This window comes from Notothenia rossii (genome assembly GCF_949606895.1).
Source record: "Notothenia rossii genome assembly, chromosome: 9".
Lineage (NCBI taxonomy): Eukaryota > Metazoa > Chordata > Actinopteri > Perciformes > Nototheniidae > Notothenia > Notothenia rossii.
Window position 1 is genome coordinate 75161215 of NC_136907.1, and position 22925 is coordinate 75184139.

Below are 22925 nucleotides of genomic sequence, written 5' to 3' on the forward strand. Positions count from 1 at the left end.
AACTGAATTTCAGTGGAAACACATGAAGTATTTGTATTGCTTGAAGCAATCGAAGAGAAATGTCAGCTCTGAATTTTGATAAAATGCTGCAATAACTTATCATTGATATACAATATGTTATCCTATTGTCATGCAGTTTAGTAACACTATGGAGTGGCCATGGCTCCATACTTGCTCCATCCTTCTGTGTCATTCCAGTGCCTTGGAAAAGTATTCACCCCCGCTGGACTTTTTCTTGTTTTATTGCATGAAAACATTTAATTTAATTTTTTGCAGATTTAGTTTTTATTGATGTACACAACATGCGTCTTTGAAGATGCAAAACATATTTTCCATTGTGAAAAAAACTAAATAATTAAAACTGTGGTCGCAAATGTGCGCGCAGTGATGAGCAGGCCCTCGCGTCCATGCGCCTGTCGGGGAGGGCAGCCGGTCGTCCCGCGTCCCAGGGCCTTTCTCACTTCTCTTATTTTTCATTTCCTCGCTCATCGGTCTCTGTCTCACCGGAAGTTGATTTGTCAGCGCCATCTTGAGTAGCGTCCCAATAGCCTTATTTTTGTCGGAGGAACGAGGAGCGATAATGGAGGAGCTATAATCGAGGAACCACCAGACCATCCTCCGATGAAATCCTCAGACACTCGCCCCGCCCCCTTACTGTGTATCGCTCACTGATTGGACGATGCAGTGCATGCACTGATGTGATGCTTCTTGACATGAGCAGTTTCCCAGTGGAGTGAAGAAAATACATGAACCTCACGGGAGTCACTCCTCAGTTTATACTGTGTTTTGTGTCAATTAATGTATCATTTAGTTACAAATATGTGATATATCTGAACAACAAAGTGGTCAAAAATCATTTTATTCATTTTTTGGAAACATTTTCATGATCGCTTTTTTCGTTTTACATTTTCATTTATTATCATTTCCATTCAGTCAGTCATTAAGTGCTATTTAAAATGTTAATTTGCTACATATCCACACAAACAAACAAAGTGTGCAATCCAATGAATGTTAATCTAACTGGGTTTTGATATATAATATCTCTTTTTCTTCTCTCAATTATTTTATTTATTTTGTGCACTCAATATCAAACTATTGTTTGTTTATACATTTTAAGAATGGCGTTTATCTTTTCTGAGAATTAGTTCTTATTTTATCTTTATTTATTTGGGTTAACAGATGATACAAATGTTTGTGTCAGTAAATGTGTACTAAAAGAGGCGGGGGTGTGTGTGGAAATAACGGGGACAGAGCTGGCTGCTGTCAGACAATCAGCTGTGCAGCGTCATCACAAACGGACGTCGCTTCACGAAGCTCCGGAGGAAAGGACGTCCCATTGCTCTTAAAACTCATTTCCCTGCTTCTCGTGGTTTCCTTGCGTCTCCATGCTTCCCTGGTGGGAGGGACTAGTCACAGGGAAATGACGCAAGTGAGGGACTCAAGGAATCCATTTAACCAAAGTGAGAAAGGCCCCCAGACTCCCAGGTCCTCCGGCAGCGACCAGGAAACGGATGTCGGCAGAGCCGGCTCGACCCATTAAGCGACATAAGCGGCCGCTTAGGGCCCCGCAGCCACTAAGGGGCCCCCTAGCAAAATAAATAAATAAATAAATTTAAAAAACAAATAAATCTCAGTACACCGTCGCCGTGATAAGTATGTTTAATTAATTGTGTTAATATGCCTAGATTGCCTACTCTCAAAGTCATGTATTATAGTGCTTTACCTGAACCTCATCATGACACAAGAGAGGACGGCCGAATTGTAATTTCCCGTGTTCAGTGAATGTAACAGAGGCAAGACACCAGACCAACCAGAGAGTTGAATGGAAATAAACATATGTCTTATTGGCTGACAGGTACCTATCCTCTGAGCTGTGACAATGTTTAAAATAAACTGTAAGTCGGACTCAAAGTTTTTGAAGATGGACATAAGAAAACATTTTCTTAAAAAATACGACAATTCTCAAGTGGTGGCTCACACAACAACCCCAGAGCCACCACTTGAGCCAGGTAAACAAGGTATGTAAATGTCAGTAAACTTCCAAGTTATGCGAACATGTAAGCAAAGCATAAATTACAGCTAGTTGACGTTACTTTGAATCGCGGGGGTAAGCTAAACCGTTAGCAAGTAGCTATAGCTAGCCAGATATATTAAATAACACTGTCATATAATCTACAGGCATGAAAATCACTCACCTTTCGGCAAAATTCGCCGTTTTGAAACCAAAATAGGTGACCTACGTGAATCGTGTAGATTCGATGAGAAAATATTTAAGGGGGGGGGGGGTAGGTTCAGAGGCCGTAATGGTACGCACCGTTGGGTGACGAGTGGAAGACGAGACCCAATCACTGCCGCTGAGAGAGTCTTTCAGCGGCAGTGATTGAGTCTGGTCTTCCACGGTGCGTACCGTTATGGCCTCTAGTGATGTGTCGGTCGCGAACAAGCCGGTTCTTCTTTTAAGTGAACGACGGGAGCCGGCTCGCGCCAGCGAACGAGCCAGTTCTCTTTTTTTTTTGCGGAGGGATCTAGATCGGCATGACGGCATATTATGCAATGTGCACATTATCCCGCTTATTAAAGGCCACATTCTCAACAAAGTAACGACATGACTCCCAATATTAATTGAAATGCTTTTATGGATTTAGAAAATGATTTTATTGATTTAAAAATTAGTTTTATTTAAATTGACATGCATCCGCTAAGAAAAATAGTCCGTTGTTACCGTTTGAATTAACGTAGCAACGGCAGGAACTGCTTCAATAGTGTTTTGGAGGAGCTTTTTGATTACAGATTTGAAAACATCGTTGCTTGCGTTCAAAGTAGCACAATTCATTATGTCAAACCTTGGAAAGTATCTAGATATCCCTGCCCTAGTGCCAAAGTAACTGCCAACTGAATATGTGTCGCCGTTTGATGTCTATGTCTGGACCGCTGCGTAAAAAAGAGGGTTTCTGCCACATTACTTATCTTCTTACTTCTATAAGAATAAAACACGGAGGAGGGAGATCTATTTTTCTCCCCCTCTTCTGAGAGCCCAGCAGCTGATCTCAAAGCACGCTCCCCTCTCCTGCAGGGGGGCATGGTCAGCTGCAGCTCACAGAATCGGCCTTTTCTTTAAATATAATTTTAAAATGTCGATACAGTAGACCCTTTTTTAAAAATAGTTTTTATAGGTGTTGCAATCTGTTTTGTGTAGCGTGGTTCTACAAGCAAGTCAGTGCATTCATTGGGTGGTATCAGAGAGTTACAAGGGTCTGTAAATGCGATGAAAACATTTGGCCACAGCAAATCATTTATATTAAACATGTAATTTGTACTTTTGAATACTTCAGTACAAAGGATGTATTGAATAATACTGAAAAGTGTTTAATGTTTTGATAATGCTGGAAACCACTATATTGTGTGTTTTAGGCTATCTTTGCCAATAAAATGTATTAAAATCTGAATTGCATAACATTGTATTGGCTGTCAGTCATGATGGAAGAGTAGACAAGTTAAGTTACAGTATGTCCACCATCTGCATATGCATTGAGCCATTTGCATTAAGCCCTTACCACATTGTGCCTCATATACTGTAAATGTTAGACCCAGTGACAGGCTGGCATGAAATGTCTTGCATAATACTTAGTAAGAAGGCCATAATATATTTGACTCATGGCTGAAGTTAAGTTTCTCCAGCTCTCCCCAGGTTGGCAAAAAAATGCATCTCAAAATGCATCAGATGCTTTAAAATATGGAATATTCAAAATTCCGGGGGAGCATGCCCCCGGACCCCCCTATAGGGATAATATCCTTCTCACCTTTTTCACCCCTGACCCGTTTTCATGCCTGAATCTAAATGTAAGGTTTTTTAGCGTTACCTTGTGATTTCAAAGAAAGCTCTCTGGGAAATGTTGACTTACTGTTCGACATGAAGCTAGAAGCTACCTTACAGTACACAGTTGATCCGGAGTCCTGTCAGTTAAAGTGTTTCACAGTTAGCTTAGCTAAGCATCAACCTAACACTGACATATATGGATGTTATGCAGTGTTGGGCAAGTTACTTTTAAAAAGTAACTAGTAATAGTTATAGTTACTGCTCTCCAAAAGTAACTAGTTACTTTATTAGTTACTAAATTATAAAAGTAACTAGTAACAAGTTACTTTACTTTAAAAATAATAACAATAAAATACAAATGTTTGTGTTGTTCTGTGGCACAGTAAGAAAATGCTTTCTGTCCTGCGCACAGTTTACATTTGACCGTAATATTTTTTTGCGTCCTTTATCCCCACAAATTGAAAATAGTGGTTATATCTCCAAGTTGTTAATACGCTGCTGCTCTCGCTGATACTTGCATCTGCCATTGTGTGTGTGTGTGCTGGTGGTGAGCGTTGCCGTGTGTGTGTGTGTTAGCATTAGCAAGTGTTCGTGTGTGTATTTTCCCATAAGGCAAGACCCGCCCAACTCTGTCTCTGATTGGCTTACCCTGAAATGTTACCCCGCGTTAACCAATCATCACTCCTCTCTGGTTACTTTCACTTTTCCATGGTACTGTGAGAGGACATCGCTGTATTCGCCTGTAAGTTACATCCGCAGGGAGATTCGGTTCAGTCCCATCACATAATGTAACGCAGTAACGCACCCATTTAAATCACAGTAACTATAGCGGCGTTACTTAATGGGAATAGGTAACTAGTGACACTATTAGTTACCATAAAAAGTAGTTGCGTTACAGTAACGCGTTACAAAGTAACCCGTTAGTCCTAACACTGATGTTATGTGACAGTATTTCTGAGAAACAATCAGCTGAAATGGTGGCATAGTTGCCACTGCTTTACATGTCAACAGCATGTTTGAACGTATTTGCAGCAGTAAATGTGGCTGTTTGGCCACTGACGTTGCCATAACAACACCTGAATTTAAATATGCAACCTCTTTTTGTGACAGATTTTTGCAAGAAATTATAATTCTTCTGAATGATATTCCTATTGACAGCTAGTTTCTATGTAAACATTATGAGATGGACAGCCAGAGAGAATAAATGAAAAACAGTTATGAAATACTATATGTCAAAACAAGAATACAGCTTAAGTGATTTGTAAAATATCCATAAAGAGAAATCTGTTTACAGTTCTGTTTCATATGGGTGTTGAGAGATGTATCCATAGATCTCTTAATTTTTCTCTCAAAGTGCACCAGATTGATGCTTTTAACTTCAATATTAAAAAAAGAAAATCTTCCCGGGGGAGCATGCCCCCGGACCCCCCTAAAGGAGGTGAGGACCCCCCTAGAGGAGGTTAGGTCCACGGTGTTTACATGCTTATTTATACAATATGTGTGCTTATGCTAACATCATAAGACAAAAGTTGGTTCCGTGTTGTGTGTAGTGAGAACGCGCTAGAGTGAGGGGGGCCCCCAAGCCAAAGCTCGCTTAGGGCCCCCAAAAGTCTAGGGCCGGCCCAGGATGTCGGCACGCCGTCCCGAAGGAAAACAAATTTCTGTAAAGGCTCATCGAGGATCGATTATCGAGGAGGCTGTCTGGAGGAACCGTAACCGAGGATACACTGATTTAGTGGAGAGAGGAGTCTCTTTGGAGGAGCTATAACAGAGAGTCCACTGATGCAGAGGAGAGGAGTCTCTCTGGAGGAGCTACAACCGAGGGTACACTGATGTATTCTCCGTAGTCGATTTCAGCCAACAGTGATGTTTAAAAGAGGTGTGACGCATGTCTGGACTTATGTCAACGAAGCTGTTACGTGCCAGGCAGGCTGTACTTGTGGGGTTTTCTTTCCCTCCTGTGTTTCTCTCTTCTCCCTGTCTTCTGCACAGCTAATCAGCAGCTGATCGGAATCTGCCTGTGCACCTGAATCTGATGGCTGATTGGATCCTCTCACCCTCAGCTGGCCTATCAGCAGCCAGGGCCGACCATAAAGGAGGCACCCAGGAAGTCTTCTCTCTCTCACTCTGGGCCTGTTGCTGATGAAGAAGCCTGCAGTGTTGAGCAACTCATGATCTTTGTATTGTCTGACCTTTTTGAAAGTGTGTGTGTTGAGAGGTGGAGGAGTTAGGTAAGTCTGGGGTACCCTGTACATTTCTCACCACGTAGCTAACTAATGTTCAGACACACTAGGTTAGCGGATTGTTTGCCACCCCTGTATATTGTTGTCAAATTCTTTGTAGTTTAGTTAGTGAGGGTTTTTTTGTTTGAGTTTTGGTTTCAAAGGATAGATGTAGAGATAGGCCTGGTTTTGTTATGCTTGTTTCTTTTGTTTGGCACAATCCTTTGACTCCTCCTCCCCCTCACCAACAGAGTGTTTCAATTATATGTCTGTTCGGTTCTGGGTTTACGCAAATAAACCTTTTGTCAACTGTTACACTGACTCCCTCATTTTTATTGGTTGTATGTTATTGTCTCCAGGTCCCCTAGACCTTAGTGGGGACGTAACAGAAGCACAGCTCTGCAAACTGTTCCCGTTGTGATTATAAGTTATTTGAGATGATCAAATGTGCATCACACTTTCTGCCCTTTACCGTTTGTTTACTCACTAATCACATCTCCCATGGATGTTAGGCTATTTCTTTTTTTAATACAACTACTTTCATTGTGACGTGATGTTTACAGTGAGCTGCTGAGGTCAGTACAGAAAGCAGAACAGTGTGTATAATATATATTGCTCAATAATATATGTGACAGGCTTACATTTCACACTTTATTTGTAGGCTTTAGGAGATATCTACAAATAAACAGTAGATATTTTTCATGAAACCATATAGTGCTTCACATAATAAAATATACAAGGGCTGGTGTGTGTGTGTGTGTCCGTCCGTCCGTCCGTCCGTCCGTTAGCCTCCGAGCTCCCCGTTTGAGCGAAAGACTATTTCTTCTCAATGTAGCATGACATTGGATATGCGCTTAATTTGTCCTGGAGTGGAATTTTTCCGACCATTTCCTAGGCCTAGGAGGAGTTTGCAAGAATGTGCTTAAAATGCATGAAAAACGAACATTTTTGAGAATGGCCGACTTTGTCGGGGGCGGGGCTAATAAAAGCCAATGGTTTGGTGTGCCTATTTCCCGAGACAGACTGACCTATCCACCAAAATCTGTGGTGAATGGATACATTGTTGATGAGTCATGAGCATGTATTTCTAAGCCCCGCCTTTTTTCGAGTACATTTTAATTCATAGCGGAAATATTTATCGTTTGAACATGCTCATCTCCGAGGGTAATGTGTGTGACCCTCCACGGAGAGCCCGGCCCCCTGAGAGCCGTGTTCTTTGCCCTCGAGCCCGGCCCCCTGAATGCCTTCGCCCTCATGCTCGGCCCCCTGAGAGCCGCGGTCTTCGCCCTCGAGCCCGGCCCCCTGACTTTCCCGGCCGCGGTCCTCGCCATTGGCCCCATCCCCCTGACTCTTCCTGCCGCTGCCTTCGCCCTCATGCTCGGCCCCCTGAGTTCGCCCGCTGTGGTCTTCGCCCCTCCATGGACTCTGCCTTGCCCCCAGGCCGCACGCCCGAGACCCCCTCCATGGTCTCTGCCTTGCTCCCCGGGCCGTTCGCCCGAGACCCCCCACCATGCACTCTGCCTTGCCCCCTGGCCGTCCGCCCGAGACCCCCCACCATGGTCTCTGCCTTGCACCCGGGCCGTCCGCCCGAGATCCCCTCCGCTGTGAGCTGTCAGCCCAGGCCCGTCCTCCTGACCCCCTCCATCCACCCTGGTGGTCCTAGTTTGGGAGGAGGGCTGCAGCGAGAGCAAAAGTCTGATCATTGAGAAAGAAGAAACAAGAACTGCAAACAAAAAGATATGTTAAAACAAAGAAAAAAGACTTATAGTTTACATGATTACACAAATGATTTATTTGCAATTTATAGTTTTATTTTTGAAATTTATTTTATTTTGCTTGACTCCGTTTTTTTTCTTCATTTAAACTCATAGTTTTGCTTTATTCTGAGAAAGTGTTGCTTTATCTTTATGATACAAAACTAATCCCATAGGTGTATATATAGATAGCGGACAAGTGTTGTTCGTCCTCTATTCACCGCTGCACACCCGGGACTCACAGCTGTTTTGTCTCCACCACCTTCTGTTTGTTTCATTACCGCACCATTTAATTAAAGTAACCCATTTGAACCATTGAGAGACTCCATTAGTCTCTTTATTTTAAGCTTCTCTCCTGGGACGCGAGAACAACAAATACTTCTAATACTTGCTCGTTAAAAAGCAGTAATTAATAACTCAGGTGGCATGCTTACTTGTTTTACGATGGTTTGAAGAGGATCCAACGCGAACACGTGTCCAACTTCTGAAGAATCGCTGCAAAGAGGAACAGGAAGTCTCACATTACGGTATTTGCTGTTCTCCAGCCCTGTTTTTGAGGAGAGCGTGCTCCGATCAAGTCAGAAGTTTGCTGGCGTAAAATGTATGATATTAAAACAAATTTTACACCTCACCTTGTTGCCCCATGAATTATGCTCTGGGAATAGGCTACATATTATTTAAGAAATATAATTGGCAATTGTTAAATCTCATAAATGTGTGCCTGACTATACGATGTATTACAGCAGGCTGGCACGTTAATACTTTCAAACCCATGCACGTACTATGTGGCCTAACTTAAATCCCAAAGCATTAAACTCCATTTGGCCGAGTTCAAAGTGAATAAAAAAAGATATCCTCTACATCGGTGACGATTTATTCATATTCTATTTACTCATCTATGTTTATCTTTAGCTAGCGGCTAAGCTAGTGGGATGCTACGGAGCCCAGCTATCCGCCCTCTGAAGCTTTTAGGCCCGACAGGGGAGGAGAATGTCCCGCTAACACTGTGTGTGTGTGTTTCACATTAACGGGACGCTATGGAGCTCAGGTATCCGCCCTCTGAAGCTTTTAGGGCCAACAGGGGGAGGAGAATACAACGCTGTGTGTATTTATCGCTAAGCTGGTGGCTAAGCTAGCTGGACGCTACGGTTCAGGTATCCGTCCTCTGAGGCATTTATGGCGGACAGGTTGAGGAGGATGTCCCGCTCCTGTGTGTGTGTGTGTGTGTGTGTGTGTGTGTGTGTAACGGAGCTCAGAACTGCAGGTTTTCTGCCATATTTGATGAGATAAAATGATTTTCTGCCACAGGAGTTTGACAGAGAATAACTGAAAGTATGCAGTTAAAATAACTTCATAGTAGGCTACTTGTGGTAGAAGTCCAACTAGTACTGAGTCCAACAGTAAAGTACTTCATTGTATTTGTGGTAGTTGTCTAACTTAGTCCAACTCTGTGTAGATGGAACATCCAGTATTTCGGAGGGGCCCTAACGGGACCCTCCTCTTGAAAGAATGGGATATAAGATAAAAGAACTGTAGAAAACAGTTCTGAACTGTTTCCGCCAGTTCTTTAAGTTTGTCGTTCGCGAACAGCGTGACTCAAACAAACGAATCGTTTTGTGGGAGAAATCAGTTCATCTCGTTCACTTCAAAGGTTTGTTCAAAAAGAACGAATCGTTCGCGAACGACCCATCACTAACGTGCACTTGTTGTCGTAACAAGATCGCAAAGACACTAGAAGCAATCGGACAAATTAGTGTTGTTCATTTTGTTCATCCAATTACCATTGCATGTCAAATTCACTATACCCTGGAGATCAATAAAGTAGTTACATTGGAACAGCCTGTGGAAAGCCGTTCTTCCTTGCACGTCCATCGAGGACAGGAAAATCTAGCTGCAGCACGACGCGTATACTTTTGCATGCCGTGTTCTCAACACAAATTGAAAAATAACTAATTTAGGGCAAGTAAATTACATTAAAAAATCGAGTTTTGTTGACTACACCATCGGTTTTTACAGTGTACAGGATTAAACAGCACAATGTTTTTAAAGGGGAAAAGTGAAGTTGAAGAATGCAGGGGGTGTGAAGTGAAAGAAAATGTGGAACACATCATATTACACTGCAACATGTACAAAACAGAGAGGGAAAAACTAAGAGACAGGGTCAGAGAGGCAGGAAGGGAGTGGAGCCTGATGGGGATACTGGGACAGAAGGTGAGGGGGTAAGAGCTACCAGGAAGACCATTCTTAAGTATTTGAGTGAAACAGGATTGATTGGAAGAATTTAAAACAATGTAAACAACACGTTGGTATAATTCCACAAATGGTGATAGGATGATATGGTGATACACAATCTTGTACAGTAGGTGGCGGTATGCTCCTTAAAGTTGTTTGCAATCCGCCAAAAACTGAGAGAAGAAGAAGAAAGTGGATCGAGGTGGCGCGTCTCGTTGCTACGGTTCTCTCTCTCTCTGTGTTCCTGATAAAGTGTGTGAGCTCCAGCGCTACTGATCCATCATCTTTGTGTTTGGATAAACCTCTGAATGGACTGTGTGCTCTTTTTTCTGGAGCGTTTACCTCGGACTATAGGAGCTAGCTTAGCATGCTAGCTGGAAACACGTTAGCAACACTAGTCAGATTGAGAGTTTGATGGAGAGAGAAACGGTCTGTTTAACGGGGTTTGCAGGGGTTACTCTAGTAAACATGAGTAAAGTCCAAATGCTGCTGTCGTTGAAGAAGCAGCGACTCACTGCTGCTGCTGAAGATATATTTGCTCTATTTGAAAAAACGATAGCAGAGTACGATGAGGAGCTGTCTCTTTCCAAAGAGGAGAACAAGAGACTCCAGAAACTACTGGACGCTGTTTTACAGCCTCAGCTTCGGATACACAGAGCAGGTCTGTTCCCTTTACCCTTAATTAACACTTTACACTCTTCAGTAGCACTTTATTATCACATTAATAACACTTAGGCCCTCTATCAGCACTTGCTGCAGGTAGTAGATCCTGATGTAAAAGTACAAACACCACACTGTGAAAATACTCCATTAAAAGTGTAAGGAATGCGTTCATATCTTATTTAAGTAAAAGTATATAAGTATTTTTAGACACATGTACTTTATTATAACAATTAAAATGTATTACGGAAGAGCAAACCTACCAAAATTAATATATTTATAAAAATACATACATTAAATAATATGCCATTTAATTTACTGATTGAAATATTACCCATACATGTAGGCACTAGTTAGACCCTCCAGAAAAAACGCGGGCAAAAATCCTTGATTATGCGGGCTAAAATCCTTGATTATGCGATTAAACATGCAGGGTTTTTATGTGATTTTATGCAGTGAAATTGCGGGAAGTTGCGAAATATGCTAAATATGCGGGGGAAAAGAATAACAATTTTTTTAAATATTGGGCTGTCTTATTTATTCTCTCTCGCACACAACCTGCCACTAACGTTAAACCCCTTTACTATTCAATTAAACACATTCAATGTTTATTTATTGTAAAAGCAATTGGGCTATTTTAATCTTCACCCCCCCCCACACACACACACACACACACACTTCTCCGCCTCATTCTGTTTTCATTTACTCGTTCGTTATCTGACCAGCTTCAATCTTGTAGGCTACTCACTTTGTTTCTTGTAGCCCTCGAAAGGGTTTTGGAGGTTGATGCCTCGGTGAATGTGAGTTGAATGGCTTTCTTGTCCGCAGCAGCAGGAAGCATTTTCGAATGTTTGAATGAATCAAAGTGGGTCCCCACCGTCGATTTTCTCTTATGCTCCAACACACAGTTGCGCGGGGTGCAGAATAGTTTCCCCCCACTTTTTGCCCGGTCTTTAGTAGAAATGTTCGTCGGTAAATTAGATGGATTAGATTTTTTTATCTTGGTGTTTTCTCTATCGTGTGTGCTCCACACGTTCACTCTATACAGTGTTGTTTACATTCTGTGATGCGCGAGCTGATGACGTCAACACGAGTTAACTTTTTTTCTTTCTCAACTTTGTGTGGAAAAATGCGGGGATTATGCAGCCTTTTGATAAATATGCGGCCTTTTAAAAAATCTGCGCTATTTTGCTGATTATGCGGTAAATTCTGCGATCGCACAATCGCGTTTTTCTGCAGGGTCTAACTAGTTGGTTAATGGTGACATTCATTGATACTTTAGTTTTAATGTGCTACTTTATTCACCTTTTCTTTTTAAATGTGTAAAAGCTAGGGGTGTAACGGTTCACACACACATTTAGGTTCGGTATGCATCTCGGTTTTTAGGTACCTTTTCGGTACAGCAGAACAAATTATCACAAAACACAAAATATCTTTTGGGTTTTTTTAATTATTATTAAACTGTGAATAATGTATTCACTCAAATAAATACAAAATATATTAAAATAATCATTAAGGTGCAGCATTTCGATGAACTGAAATAATCTGTATTTGAACTGTAGTTGTCATGGCTTCCTTCTTTGTCTTTCCATCAAGCCACTAGACCAGTGGTCGCCAACCAGTCGATCGCGATCGACCGGTCGATCGTGAGTGTGGTGCGGGTAGATCGCGGACCGTTAAAAAAAAAAAAGTAACAAAAGAAAGAAATAAAATTAAAATAACAATGTTTGAAAAATACGTTTTTAGATGTAAACCTATCATCCACCACCCCGTTAGCAGGTGCCATTTGATTGACATATATATTTGAGACACCTCAATAATATAATACATTAACCGTGCTTTACGTGAACCTCATCATGAGTCATGACACAAGAGAGGACGGCAGGACTGCAATTTCCCGTGTTCAGTGAATGCAACAGAGGCAAGTCACCAGACCAATCAGAGAGTTGCATGGAAATACACGTGTGCTTGTGTCATTCAAGCTCGGCTCTGTGTGTGTGTGGCAATAGCGCATTTAGGGAGAGAGGGGGAGAGAGGGACCGGTGCTAGCGGGGACCGTGATGTTAGCATCTGGTTAGCTAGCTGCACTAACGGACATTAAGCGTCTTTGGGTCTAGAAAAGCGCTATATAAATTCCATTTATTATTATTATTATAAGGAGCTGTCTCCACAACAAGCTGGAGGAGAGTCCTCCCATGTCAGACTGAGGGGCTCAGGTGAGCTAAAGGACTCTGAGTGTTTAGAATGGTTTTGTCACAAATTATTCAAAAGATTGTTTCCGCGGCACACCTTCATATGATCATTATAGTTATACAAACAATAAGAGAATAAATGAAAAACAGGTATGAAATAGCCTACTATATGGCAGTAAAACAAGAATACAGTTTGAAAGGGGAGTGATTTGTAAAATATCCATAAAGAAAATCTGTTTACAGTTCTGTTTCATCTGGGTGTTGAGAGAGGTATCCATAGATCTCTTCATGTTGCTCTCAAAGTGCACCAGATTGATGCTTTCAACTTCAATATTTTAAAAAAAATCTTCCCGGGGGAGCATCCCCCCGAACCCCCCTAGAGGAGCTGAGGACCCCCCTAGAGGAGGTGAGGTCCGCCCTCCAATAGCACTTTACCCCTGCTTATATGCCGTGAGCTATTTATGGAGCTTTCATTGTAACAGTAATTCAGATGCAATTAGCCTATATAAAAGGCCTCAAATTGGAAGCATTGTCTGGGCCGTCTTTTTCACTCAATTCTGCAATAGGTAGATCTCGCCTTTCACCTAGGCCGAGGTTGGTGATCTTGGGCTTAAAAAGGTTGGTGACCACTGCACTAAACGCCTTGAACAGACAGTTCTAACTCGTTTCTTAAGGGCTTGTTCTATTTTGCTCAGATTCCACTCTTTTATAGATTCCTTCAGCTCTCTTTCAGTGGCAACGAAATTAGTCACATTGTCTGACCTCATCTCCTGCAGGCATTAATGCATGAATCTGTATCTAACAAATGAGCTACTTCCAAGTGCACCGCTCTGGTTGTTAGACAGGTAAAGATAACTCCATATCGTTTCACAATGCTTCGTGAAACGACTGTCTTAACAGCAAAAGGTCCTCCATTTTGAGTGTTTATTATTTTCCACGGCTCCATTAGCTTTGGTGCATTTGTTCCTATAAGCAACCCGATTTCACAATCCAATTCAGGCAACTTAATTTCTCTTAGATATTTCCATTTATTTATGGTCTCTTGAGTGGGAATGTGCTCTTTTCCAGCAGGAATTTCCTCTTGTGTGTATACTTTAGGCAGCTGATAAAAATCATTGCCTTCGATGCAACTCACTTCAAGACCTTTGACAAAGGAAGTGTCAATCATTTTCTCCTGACCCATTGTTATTTAGAGGATTTTTGTTCTCTTGGCTTTGGCATGCAAATCTTGTTGAAGGGCTTCAGTACAAAAACGTGTGGGGGAGGAGCAGTCTGACACTGGTCAGCCGGCTGAAAATGATGATTTCCAGGATGAAGAGAACCAAGGAAAACCTGTGGAGAAGGATAATAAAAAGAGTTTCATATACTCAAATTCAATGAACTCAAGCCCCTAGTGGTCATGTCCAAGTATTACAACCAGTGCCCACAACAAGGACAGCAGCAGCATCAGCACAGCAGCATCACTCCATCTAAGTCAGACAAGCTCTCGACTCGGACAGAAAGAAATGACTTTATTCAAGTAATGCAGCGACAAAATTAAATCACTGAAATGCTAATGATGGAGCAACACTTAACATTACTCCCATCCAGAGAAATACCCATCTTTAAAGGAGAGCATTACAGTACCTTTCATTCATCAGAATGTTCGAACATACAATAGAAGATAAAACTGACAATTACAAAGACAGGCCGTTCTTTCTAGAGCAGTATACAGAAGGCCAAGCTAAAGACTTGGTCAAAAGTTGCCAATACATGGATTCTAAAAAGGGTTTTTTGGAAGCCAAAAGACTGCTCCAAGAGAACTATGGACATCAACTCTTAATCGCAGCAGCTTGTTTGGACAAAATGTTGAACTGGAATGCCATCAAGAGTAAAGATAGAAAAGCACTGCATTCTTATACTATCTTTCTTCGTGGATGTTGCAACACAATGGAAGATGTTCCATTTTTTTGGGTGAAATGAATAGCACATCAAACATGAGAAATGTGATCTTGAAACTCCCATTTAAACATAGGGAAAAGTGGAGAACAACTGCATATGCATATTATGAACACAATAAGACAAGAGCAAAGTTTCCAATATTGGTCGACTTCATTGAAAAGCATGCACGCATTGTATCAGACCCCATGTTTGGAGACATACAGGATGTCATGCCAAAAAGGGATATTAAAGTTTACAAATCACCCAGCAATAAGCCTGCTCGTGGTTATAAGGGAAGTAGTTTTGTTACTGTGACAAGCCCAGGAGTCAATGAAGAGCAAAAACCTTTCCAAAACATAAAATCAGACCATAAAGGCATTACTGTTCTGAAGCGCTGTGTATTTTGTGTAGGAGAACACACCTCTGAAACATTTAAGATGAACAAAAAATCTCACAATGAAAAGATTGACTGCTGAAAAGCACAAGGAATATGCTTTGGCTGTCTAACGAAAGGACATCTAAGCAAAGACTGTCAGAAAAGAATGAAATGTGAAGTTTGTTCAATGAAACATCTAACATTATTGCACATCTACAAGAAAAGGATTGAACAAAAAGACAACTCTGATAAATACACCCAAGCAGCTTCTGCAAGTAGTGCATTAGTCTCGTTAAATGGCAGAAACCACACTGGGGCCTGTTGTCAACAAACCCTACCAATTATCCCAGTTCAAATAAAGTTGTCAAACTCGAACCAGACTGTGCAGACTCACGCATTTATGGATCAGGGAAGCACTGCAAGTTTTTAACAATGTCGTGGCTTCCTTCCTTGTCTTTCCATCAAGCCATTATAGACGCCTTGAACAGACTGTTCTAACTCGTTTCTTTCCTTAAATTACTCACAGTTTGAGGTGTTGCTTGGCCTCCGATGGTATAGAAGATGTTGCGATGTGTTTGCTCAAAATAACATAACAAAACTTTGCACATGCAACAAAGAAAATAGGCCTTTAAAATATTCAAAAGAAATAGGCAAAACTCAAATAAAATAACAAACAACTTAGGTATTCTTTCTTTCTTGATAATGCTTATAATTTCATAACTTAAAGGGTACTTGTACGATTTGTACGACGTGTACGGTACGGTTAAAAACTGTTCCTCGACGGCGTCTCTCAACAGGTTGCCCATCACTGTGGCTTTAGCACAGGCGCCGTGGGAATTGTAGTCCTTTATAGTGCCTTGACTACAGACGTCACAATTAGGTGGCCTTTCTTATAAAATAAAAAATACTGGCTCTAACACTAGTACCGAAGCAGCCAGCTTGACATTAGGATTTGCTTGCTTGTCATTGTATTTTCATGTTTTTTTAAAGAAAAATTAACTTGTCCACATTGCTTGCCGAAAGGGCAGATCTGCTGGCACTAACAATGTCTCCTGCTGTGGAGAACACCCTCTCGCTAGGGACAGAGGTAGCAGATACAGCCAGGTAGCGCTTTGCTAATATGTCTACATAAGGATATTTGGCGTTTGTAATAGCTTTGGCTCGGTCTGTACTTTTTGCGAGTGGTGGAGGCTTAAATGCTAGTGGGAGTTGGGTTTGTACTTCAGTTTTTTTTTTCTTTTGGTCAAGTTTGATGTATTGCCAGACGCGTAACCAATTTTAGTTGAACAATGCCGACAAAAAGCTTTGGTTCGGTCCACCTGTCTTTTTTCCGTCATCCTTGTACGTAACTGCGAAACCAAAATGTTCCCAAACCGGAGACTTCAATGATGCAGGAAGATATTCGAGCTCAACTTTATCTGTGTTCGCCATTTCGACAGTTCCTCAAATTACTGACTAAATTTGAACGCATCTCTGTGACGAGCTCTCATAGTATGCCTTTCGTCCAATGAAATGGCTTGGTCGCTCTATGACGCGTTGAACCCTATGTGAGCAAATTACTCTGAATGCTGCGACGCAGCACCTGAGATTACTTCCAAAAAGTTGTTCACGTTCTCAATTTTTTACGTTTAACGTTATATTAGTTCGGTACACTTCGGTACACATGTGTACCGAACCGAAGGGCCCGTTCCGAATAATTTTGGTACGGGTACCTATACCGTTACACCCCTAGTAAAAGCAAATAAAAACAAACACTTTGGATTCATTCAAATTGAAGGAGAATAATTCATAAAGAAATCAATGAATAAATAAATATGTTCAATAATAAATTAAAAATCTAAAATGTTACTTGATAAAGAATAGGGGAACTAGTACAAGGGTCATTAAGTAATTAAAACGTTAATATAAATTAATGTAAAATGTCATCAATCAATTAGTGCCAACATTTATTTATAATATTTATAAAAACGGACAAGTCAAATCAAGCAATCTGATTGGTTCTTAGCCGTGATATACTGAGCGTATACCACGTGTAGAATTGTAAGTTACTTTTCACAACAAGTCAGTATCCCTCCGCGTCTGAGAAAAACAGTATACCGTTGGGCTGAAAAGCAAACTACAGTTTGCTGCAGGGATATCTAGACACTTTCCAAGGTTTGACATAATGAATTGTGCTACTTTTAAAGCAAGCAACGATGTTTTCAAATATGTAATCAAAGAGGTCTGCAAAAACACTATCGACCAATCAGATTGCTTGATTTGACTTGTCAGTTTTATAAATATATTTGCATTAATTCCGTTACGAAACAAACTTACAAAGCATAAGATGGAAACATTTAAGATTAACTTCAACCTGGGTCTTACTATGGAGGAGTGGATTGAGCAGTGCCTATCTCCAGAAAAAAAAGCACCTAACGACGACATGCAGAGCTACGTGAAGAGCAGGTAGACCAACTGGAAAAGTACCACCATTCAAAAGCTTTCTGATGCGGGTCTTGAAACAAAGCAGAGAAATTATGACCGTTAGTGGCCACAGGTGCGAAAACTCTCTCCAGAGCTACTAGAATCCGAATCTCGGGGACCGGAGAAAGTGAAGCAATATTCTTGCCACGCCAAGCAACAGCCTAGAACAACCTCAACCTATACAAGTGACCACGTTAGCCATGCTACTGATGCTGGACAGTATTTCAGTGGGTGCACAATAAACAGCAACATACACATTAATGTAAATAAACAACCAATTCATGGATCAACGCTCTCTGTCTAATATGTTCGTTAGCTGTTAGTGTTGTTGCATAGCAACCACAACGCACTATGTTTTGTGCAGAAGGCAACGGAGGGACTATTTTATTTTGAACATCATTTTTTACTAATAAAAACTATTTAAATTAGAGTGTGTATTTTTCTTTCATATTGCCACACTTGGTAACCGTTTTATAAAAGCAATAGCTCACTTCAGGCCGTGATATATGCTCATTATATCACAGCTAAGGGGTGTGGTTCAGCCCGACGAGAAGCCTGTCGTGAGCTATTGCTTAAATATATAATATATATAATATATATATTAGCCATGCTGGTTAAGGGTGCCTGGAATTCTGAATAAATCACCACTGACACAAGCAAAGCATCCCCCCCCCCCCCCCCCATCTCACCATCTCACCTCCTCCTCCATGCTTCACAGTGGGAACCAATTATGCAGAAACCATCCGCTCACCTTTTCTTCTCTGCGTCTCACAAAGACACGGAGGTTGGAGCCAAAAATCTCTAATTTGGACCGATCAGACCAAAGTATGATAATGTCCAATCCTTGTGTTTCTTTGCCCAAATAATTCTCTTCTTCTTCTTGTTCATCCTCAGTAGTGGATCTTTGAAGCAATTGGACCATGAAGGCCTAATCCACGCTGTGTCCTCTGAACAGTGCATGTTAAAGGTCCCATGTCATGCTTTTCCGGTCATTACCCGTCCCCTTGTGTGTTATGTAGCTTTTTCTGCTAACGGTTGGCAGAGTCACAAACCCTCAAAGTACACCCTGTAGCGAGTAACACTCTAACACAGAAAAGACGTGTCTATTGTTACGACACGCCCTCTACTCCGTGGTAGTGGCTCGTGGGGAGACCTGCAACATAAAAAAATACACGCAAAAACTAGTACTTGATAACGATCATGTATTGAAGTACAGCCGTTTACTCACACAAGCAATCCGGCAGACCATAAGAGGTCTGGAGGACTGGTCAAAAGAAACAAACAGAAGGAGGGAACCCGAGCCAGCCACACCACGTGCCGTAGGACCCAGAGTTTCCCTCCCCTAACCAGGAGAAAACCAATGTGATTTTGGAACATTGAACGATGTAAATCTATTCTAGTAGACCTCAACAATGGAATTATGATCTGTAGAAATGGCCATGTCATGGGACCTTTTAAGATTGTCTGCTCCTAGAACTCTGTGATCATTTATGTGGGCTCTAATCTGAGGTGCTTTAATTTGCAGTTTCTGAGGCTGGTAACTCTGATGTATTTATCCTCTGCAGCAGAGGTAACTCTTGCTCTTCCTTTCCCGGGGGGGTCCTCATGAGAGCCAGTCTCATCATAGCGTTCAATGGTTTTTGCGACTGTACTTGAGGATACATTCAAAGTTCTTGACATTTTCCGGATCGACTGGCCTTCATTTTTTAAAGTGATGATGGACGGTCGTTTCTCTTTACTGGGTTGAGTCGTTCTTGCTATAATATGGATTACAACAGCAGTCAAATAGGCCTTTCCACTGTTCTGTCCACTAACTCTACGTCTGCACAACACAACCGATGGTCTCAAACACATTAAGAAGGCAAGTCATTCCACACATTGACTCTTGACAAGGCACACGTGTTAATTGAAATCCATTCCAGGTGTCTACCTGTGTGAGTGTGCAAAGCTGTCATCAAGGCAAAAGGGGGCTACTTTGAAGAATCTAAAATGAAAACCATATTATTGATTTTGTAATACTTTTTTGTTAACTAGATCATTCCATATGTGTTCTTTCATAGTTTTGATGTCTTTGGTATTAATCTACAAAGTAGAAACAAATTAAAATAAACAAAAACATTGAATGAGAAGGTGTCCAGACTTTTGACTGGTACTGTATATAAAAAACACACACATTTTAATATTTATCAGGTTCCCTCATCTATAATCATTTATACAAGCGCAACTTTGAACATGTGCAGCAGTAAAATGCATCATACGAAATAATCAAGAAACATCATAAATTAAACCCTGACAGGGAACATTTTACTGCACCATCATTACTTTTACATAAGAAGGTGCCGTAACATTATCTGTTAACTTTTACTTAAGGTTTGAATGCAGGATTTGAATTTGTAACCGAGTATTTAAATTCTATACTGTAGGCGTAGTGTATCTGTGAACGATCCCAAATACAATTCATTGTTTACATTGCAGCTAGTGCTACGCCAGAAGAAAAAAACCTTTCATTTTTAACTGGAAGTGGAAAGGGGCTGGGCTACATGAGGTGAATTGAGCCAACAAAAATACACAATAGGTGGGACTAAGAAAGATAAGGTGAAAATATAAAAATAAAGGCATTAATTAGGGCTGCAAAATCTCTCCCATTGTAATGGTGATTATATTTTTAAATGCTAACACTTAACAGTTTGTTCTGACTGTGTGTTTCCTGTTTGCTGCAGATGTCCAGCTGCCGGTGGTGGTTAAAGAAGAGCTTCTCCCTGACCAGCAGGAGTGGAGCACCAGTCTGGACCAGGAGGACCCAGAGCCCCCCCCAAACATTAAGCAGGAACAGGAGGAACTCAGGATCAGTCAGGAGAGAGAGCAGCTTCAGGAGCTGGAGGAGGCTGATATCGACAAATCCACTTTCACTCCTGACCCTGTGAAGAGTGAAGATGATAAAGAGAGACCTCAGTCCTCACAGCCTCATCAAAGACAAACTGAACACATGGAAACAGAAGCTGATGGAGATGACTGTCGAGAACCAGCCAGGAACTCAGATCCAGAGATCAGTTTACAACCAAAGACTGAGGACGACATTGGAGACTCTTCTGAACCTGACACTGAAGACAGTGCTGATTGGAAAGAGACCAGAGAACCTGCATCAGGCTCAAACTCACTGAAAAATAGACATCAATCTGTCAGTGATCCACGACGTAGTGCTGAAAATAAACCATTCAGCTGCTCACTCTGTAAGAAAGCTTTTTCAAAGAGTGGACATTTAAAGGCACACATGAGAATCCACACAGGAGAGAAACCATTCACCTGCTCAGTCTGTAAGAAAGCTTTTTCACGGAATGATAATTTAAAGGAACACATGAGAGTCCACACAGGAGGGAAACCCTTCAGCTGCTCAGTCTGTAAGAAAGCTTTTTCAAAGAAAAAATATGTAAAACGACACAAGATAGTCCACACAGTAGAGAAACCACACTGCTCAGTCTGTAAGAAAGCTTTTTCACAGAGTGGAAGTTTAAAGTCACATATGAAAATCCACACAGGAGAGAAACCCTTTAGCTGCTCAGTTTGTACCAAATCTTTTGTGCAGGGTGGAAATTTAAAGAGACACATGAGAGTCCACACAGAAGATGAAAAATAGAGCTGCAATGTTTGTGACAAATGATTTAAATGGCGTAATCGTTTCAAAAGACACAAGTGTGTTGGTCGTCAACTGCTTCTTTAACTGCAAGGGAATACATGTGTCTATTTTGTATCCTGATGACCTAATGCTGTTACATGTAATACTTTACTCCCTAAGCCTGATTTCACCCACCTGCAACCGATCCGCTAATAATCACAAATGTTCATTTCTTTGACCCCTTAACTCGACTGTTTCTTGTTTAATAATTGTTACATCTCCTCAGGACCAAGTTCCCGTGTCCTGCCTTTCACCTGCTGATCACCCACTGCTCATTTAAGGTGGACTGACCTTTACAAGGGACCAGCTAGTCTTAGTGTCTTAATGCAAACGTTTTGTAAAGTGATGCTAGACCTAAAACGTGCTGTTGGGTTGTGTGCTCTCTGCGGGACGGTGTCTGTACTCAAAGATTGTTTATGAAATGAGAGCTTCACTCAGTTGTTGTCTAAACAACACCAACAGAGCGATACGTCTTCTTTCCAGCAGATGGCATAAATGTTACGTCATCCACATATTAATGATTCAAAACAGCAATGTGTAAGATATGGCTAGTAATTGACTATTTCAGCAGAATGTGAAGAGGTTACAGTCTTGAGGCCATGTCCAATATTTGTATGTTTTATTTGATTAAATCTACTGAAATGAGCATTCAATGACTAAATGATTCTTAATTACTGTCATTACATCATGGGTTTGCATTGCAATATTAGAACGCATTAAACCCAACTTTATTTCTTCCAAGTTGCGGGTGTTCATTATTTAGAAGTCCGCTGTGTTTCGTCCAAGCTTCCACTTCGTGCTCCGATAATTTTGAAAGTATCTGTTGTATGCTTTATGTGCTCCAGTAACAAAAATGTAATTCACTGGACAGAGACAAGAGATAGTGGATGGATCCCGAAAAGAACCAGAAGATAGTCCGTATAGAGCCTTCAGGTTCTGAAAATGATCAGGGATAGAGCTTGAAGATAGCCAGTACAAAGCCAAGAAAGACAAAGAAAGACAGGAAGGAGCCAAAAGAGTTTGTATTTTTTAATTTTCAAGCACTTCTCTTAAGATATTAGAACTTACTATCTCAACATGTATCCTTTTATGCCAATTAAAAAAACCTTACATTTTTGCTGCCAATTATTGAGGCTGTTTCGCAGCTTTATCTTAAATATTTAGACTTTTTTCTTTACATATAGATTACATAGGATGAACAGCATGATCCAGTCTGCTGGATTCTGCCCAAATCTGCTCAAAATGCATGCAAACATCTCGCTTTATCCATACTGCTGCAGTTGTATTGTTCTGGATTCATAGTGAAGTGTATTAGATGTTCTGCACTCTTATTGTTATGGATTTAATATAAAGTGAAATACCCATAAAGTCAGAAAAGAAAAGGGACTCACTTAAGGAAAAAGGTTCTGAACCAGTAAGAGTTCTTAATTTGCACATAAACATGGTCAAATATTTAAAGTTGTGACCAGATGGTGTCGCCCTAATCCGTGTAATTGGTATAATTAATACCCCAAATGTGCATTTCATTACATTTCAAATCCAGCCTTGTTGCTGGTTGGATTATTAATTATATAGTTTGACAAAATGTAGCACTGATAATGCAATTGAAGAAAGAT

The 22925-nt window shown here is 41.0% G+C and overlaps 1 protein-coding gene across 1 annotated transcript; it reads left to right on the forward strand.

Moving 5' to 3' along the window:
• The first annotated feature begins 10200 nt into the window (after positions 1-10200).
• On the forward strand, positions 10201-21955 carry LOC307018630 (uncharacterized protein). The gene is made up of 2 exons (XM_079648961.1): positions 10201-10686; positions 20357-21955. The coding sequence occupies exons 1-2, from the start codon at positions 10440-10442 to the stop codon at positions 21268-21270; spliced, it is 1161 nt and encodes a 386-aa protein (XP_079505087.1). The 5' UTR covers positions 10201-10439; the 3' UTR covers positions 21271-21955.
• Positions 21956-22925: the final 970 nt, after the last annotated feature.

Coding starts and splice junctions, on each gene's coding strand:
- LOC307018630 (XM_079648961.1), top strand. CDS start 10,440: ATGGAGAGAGAAACGGTCTGTTTAACGGGGTTTGCAGGGGTTACTCTA. Junction 10,687..20,356: donor GCTTCGGATACACAGAGCAG/GTCTGTTCCCTT, acceptor TGTTTGCTGCAG/ATGTCCAGCTGCCGGTGGTG.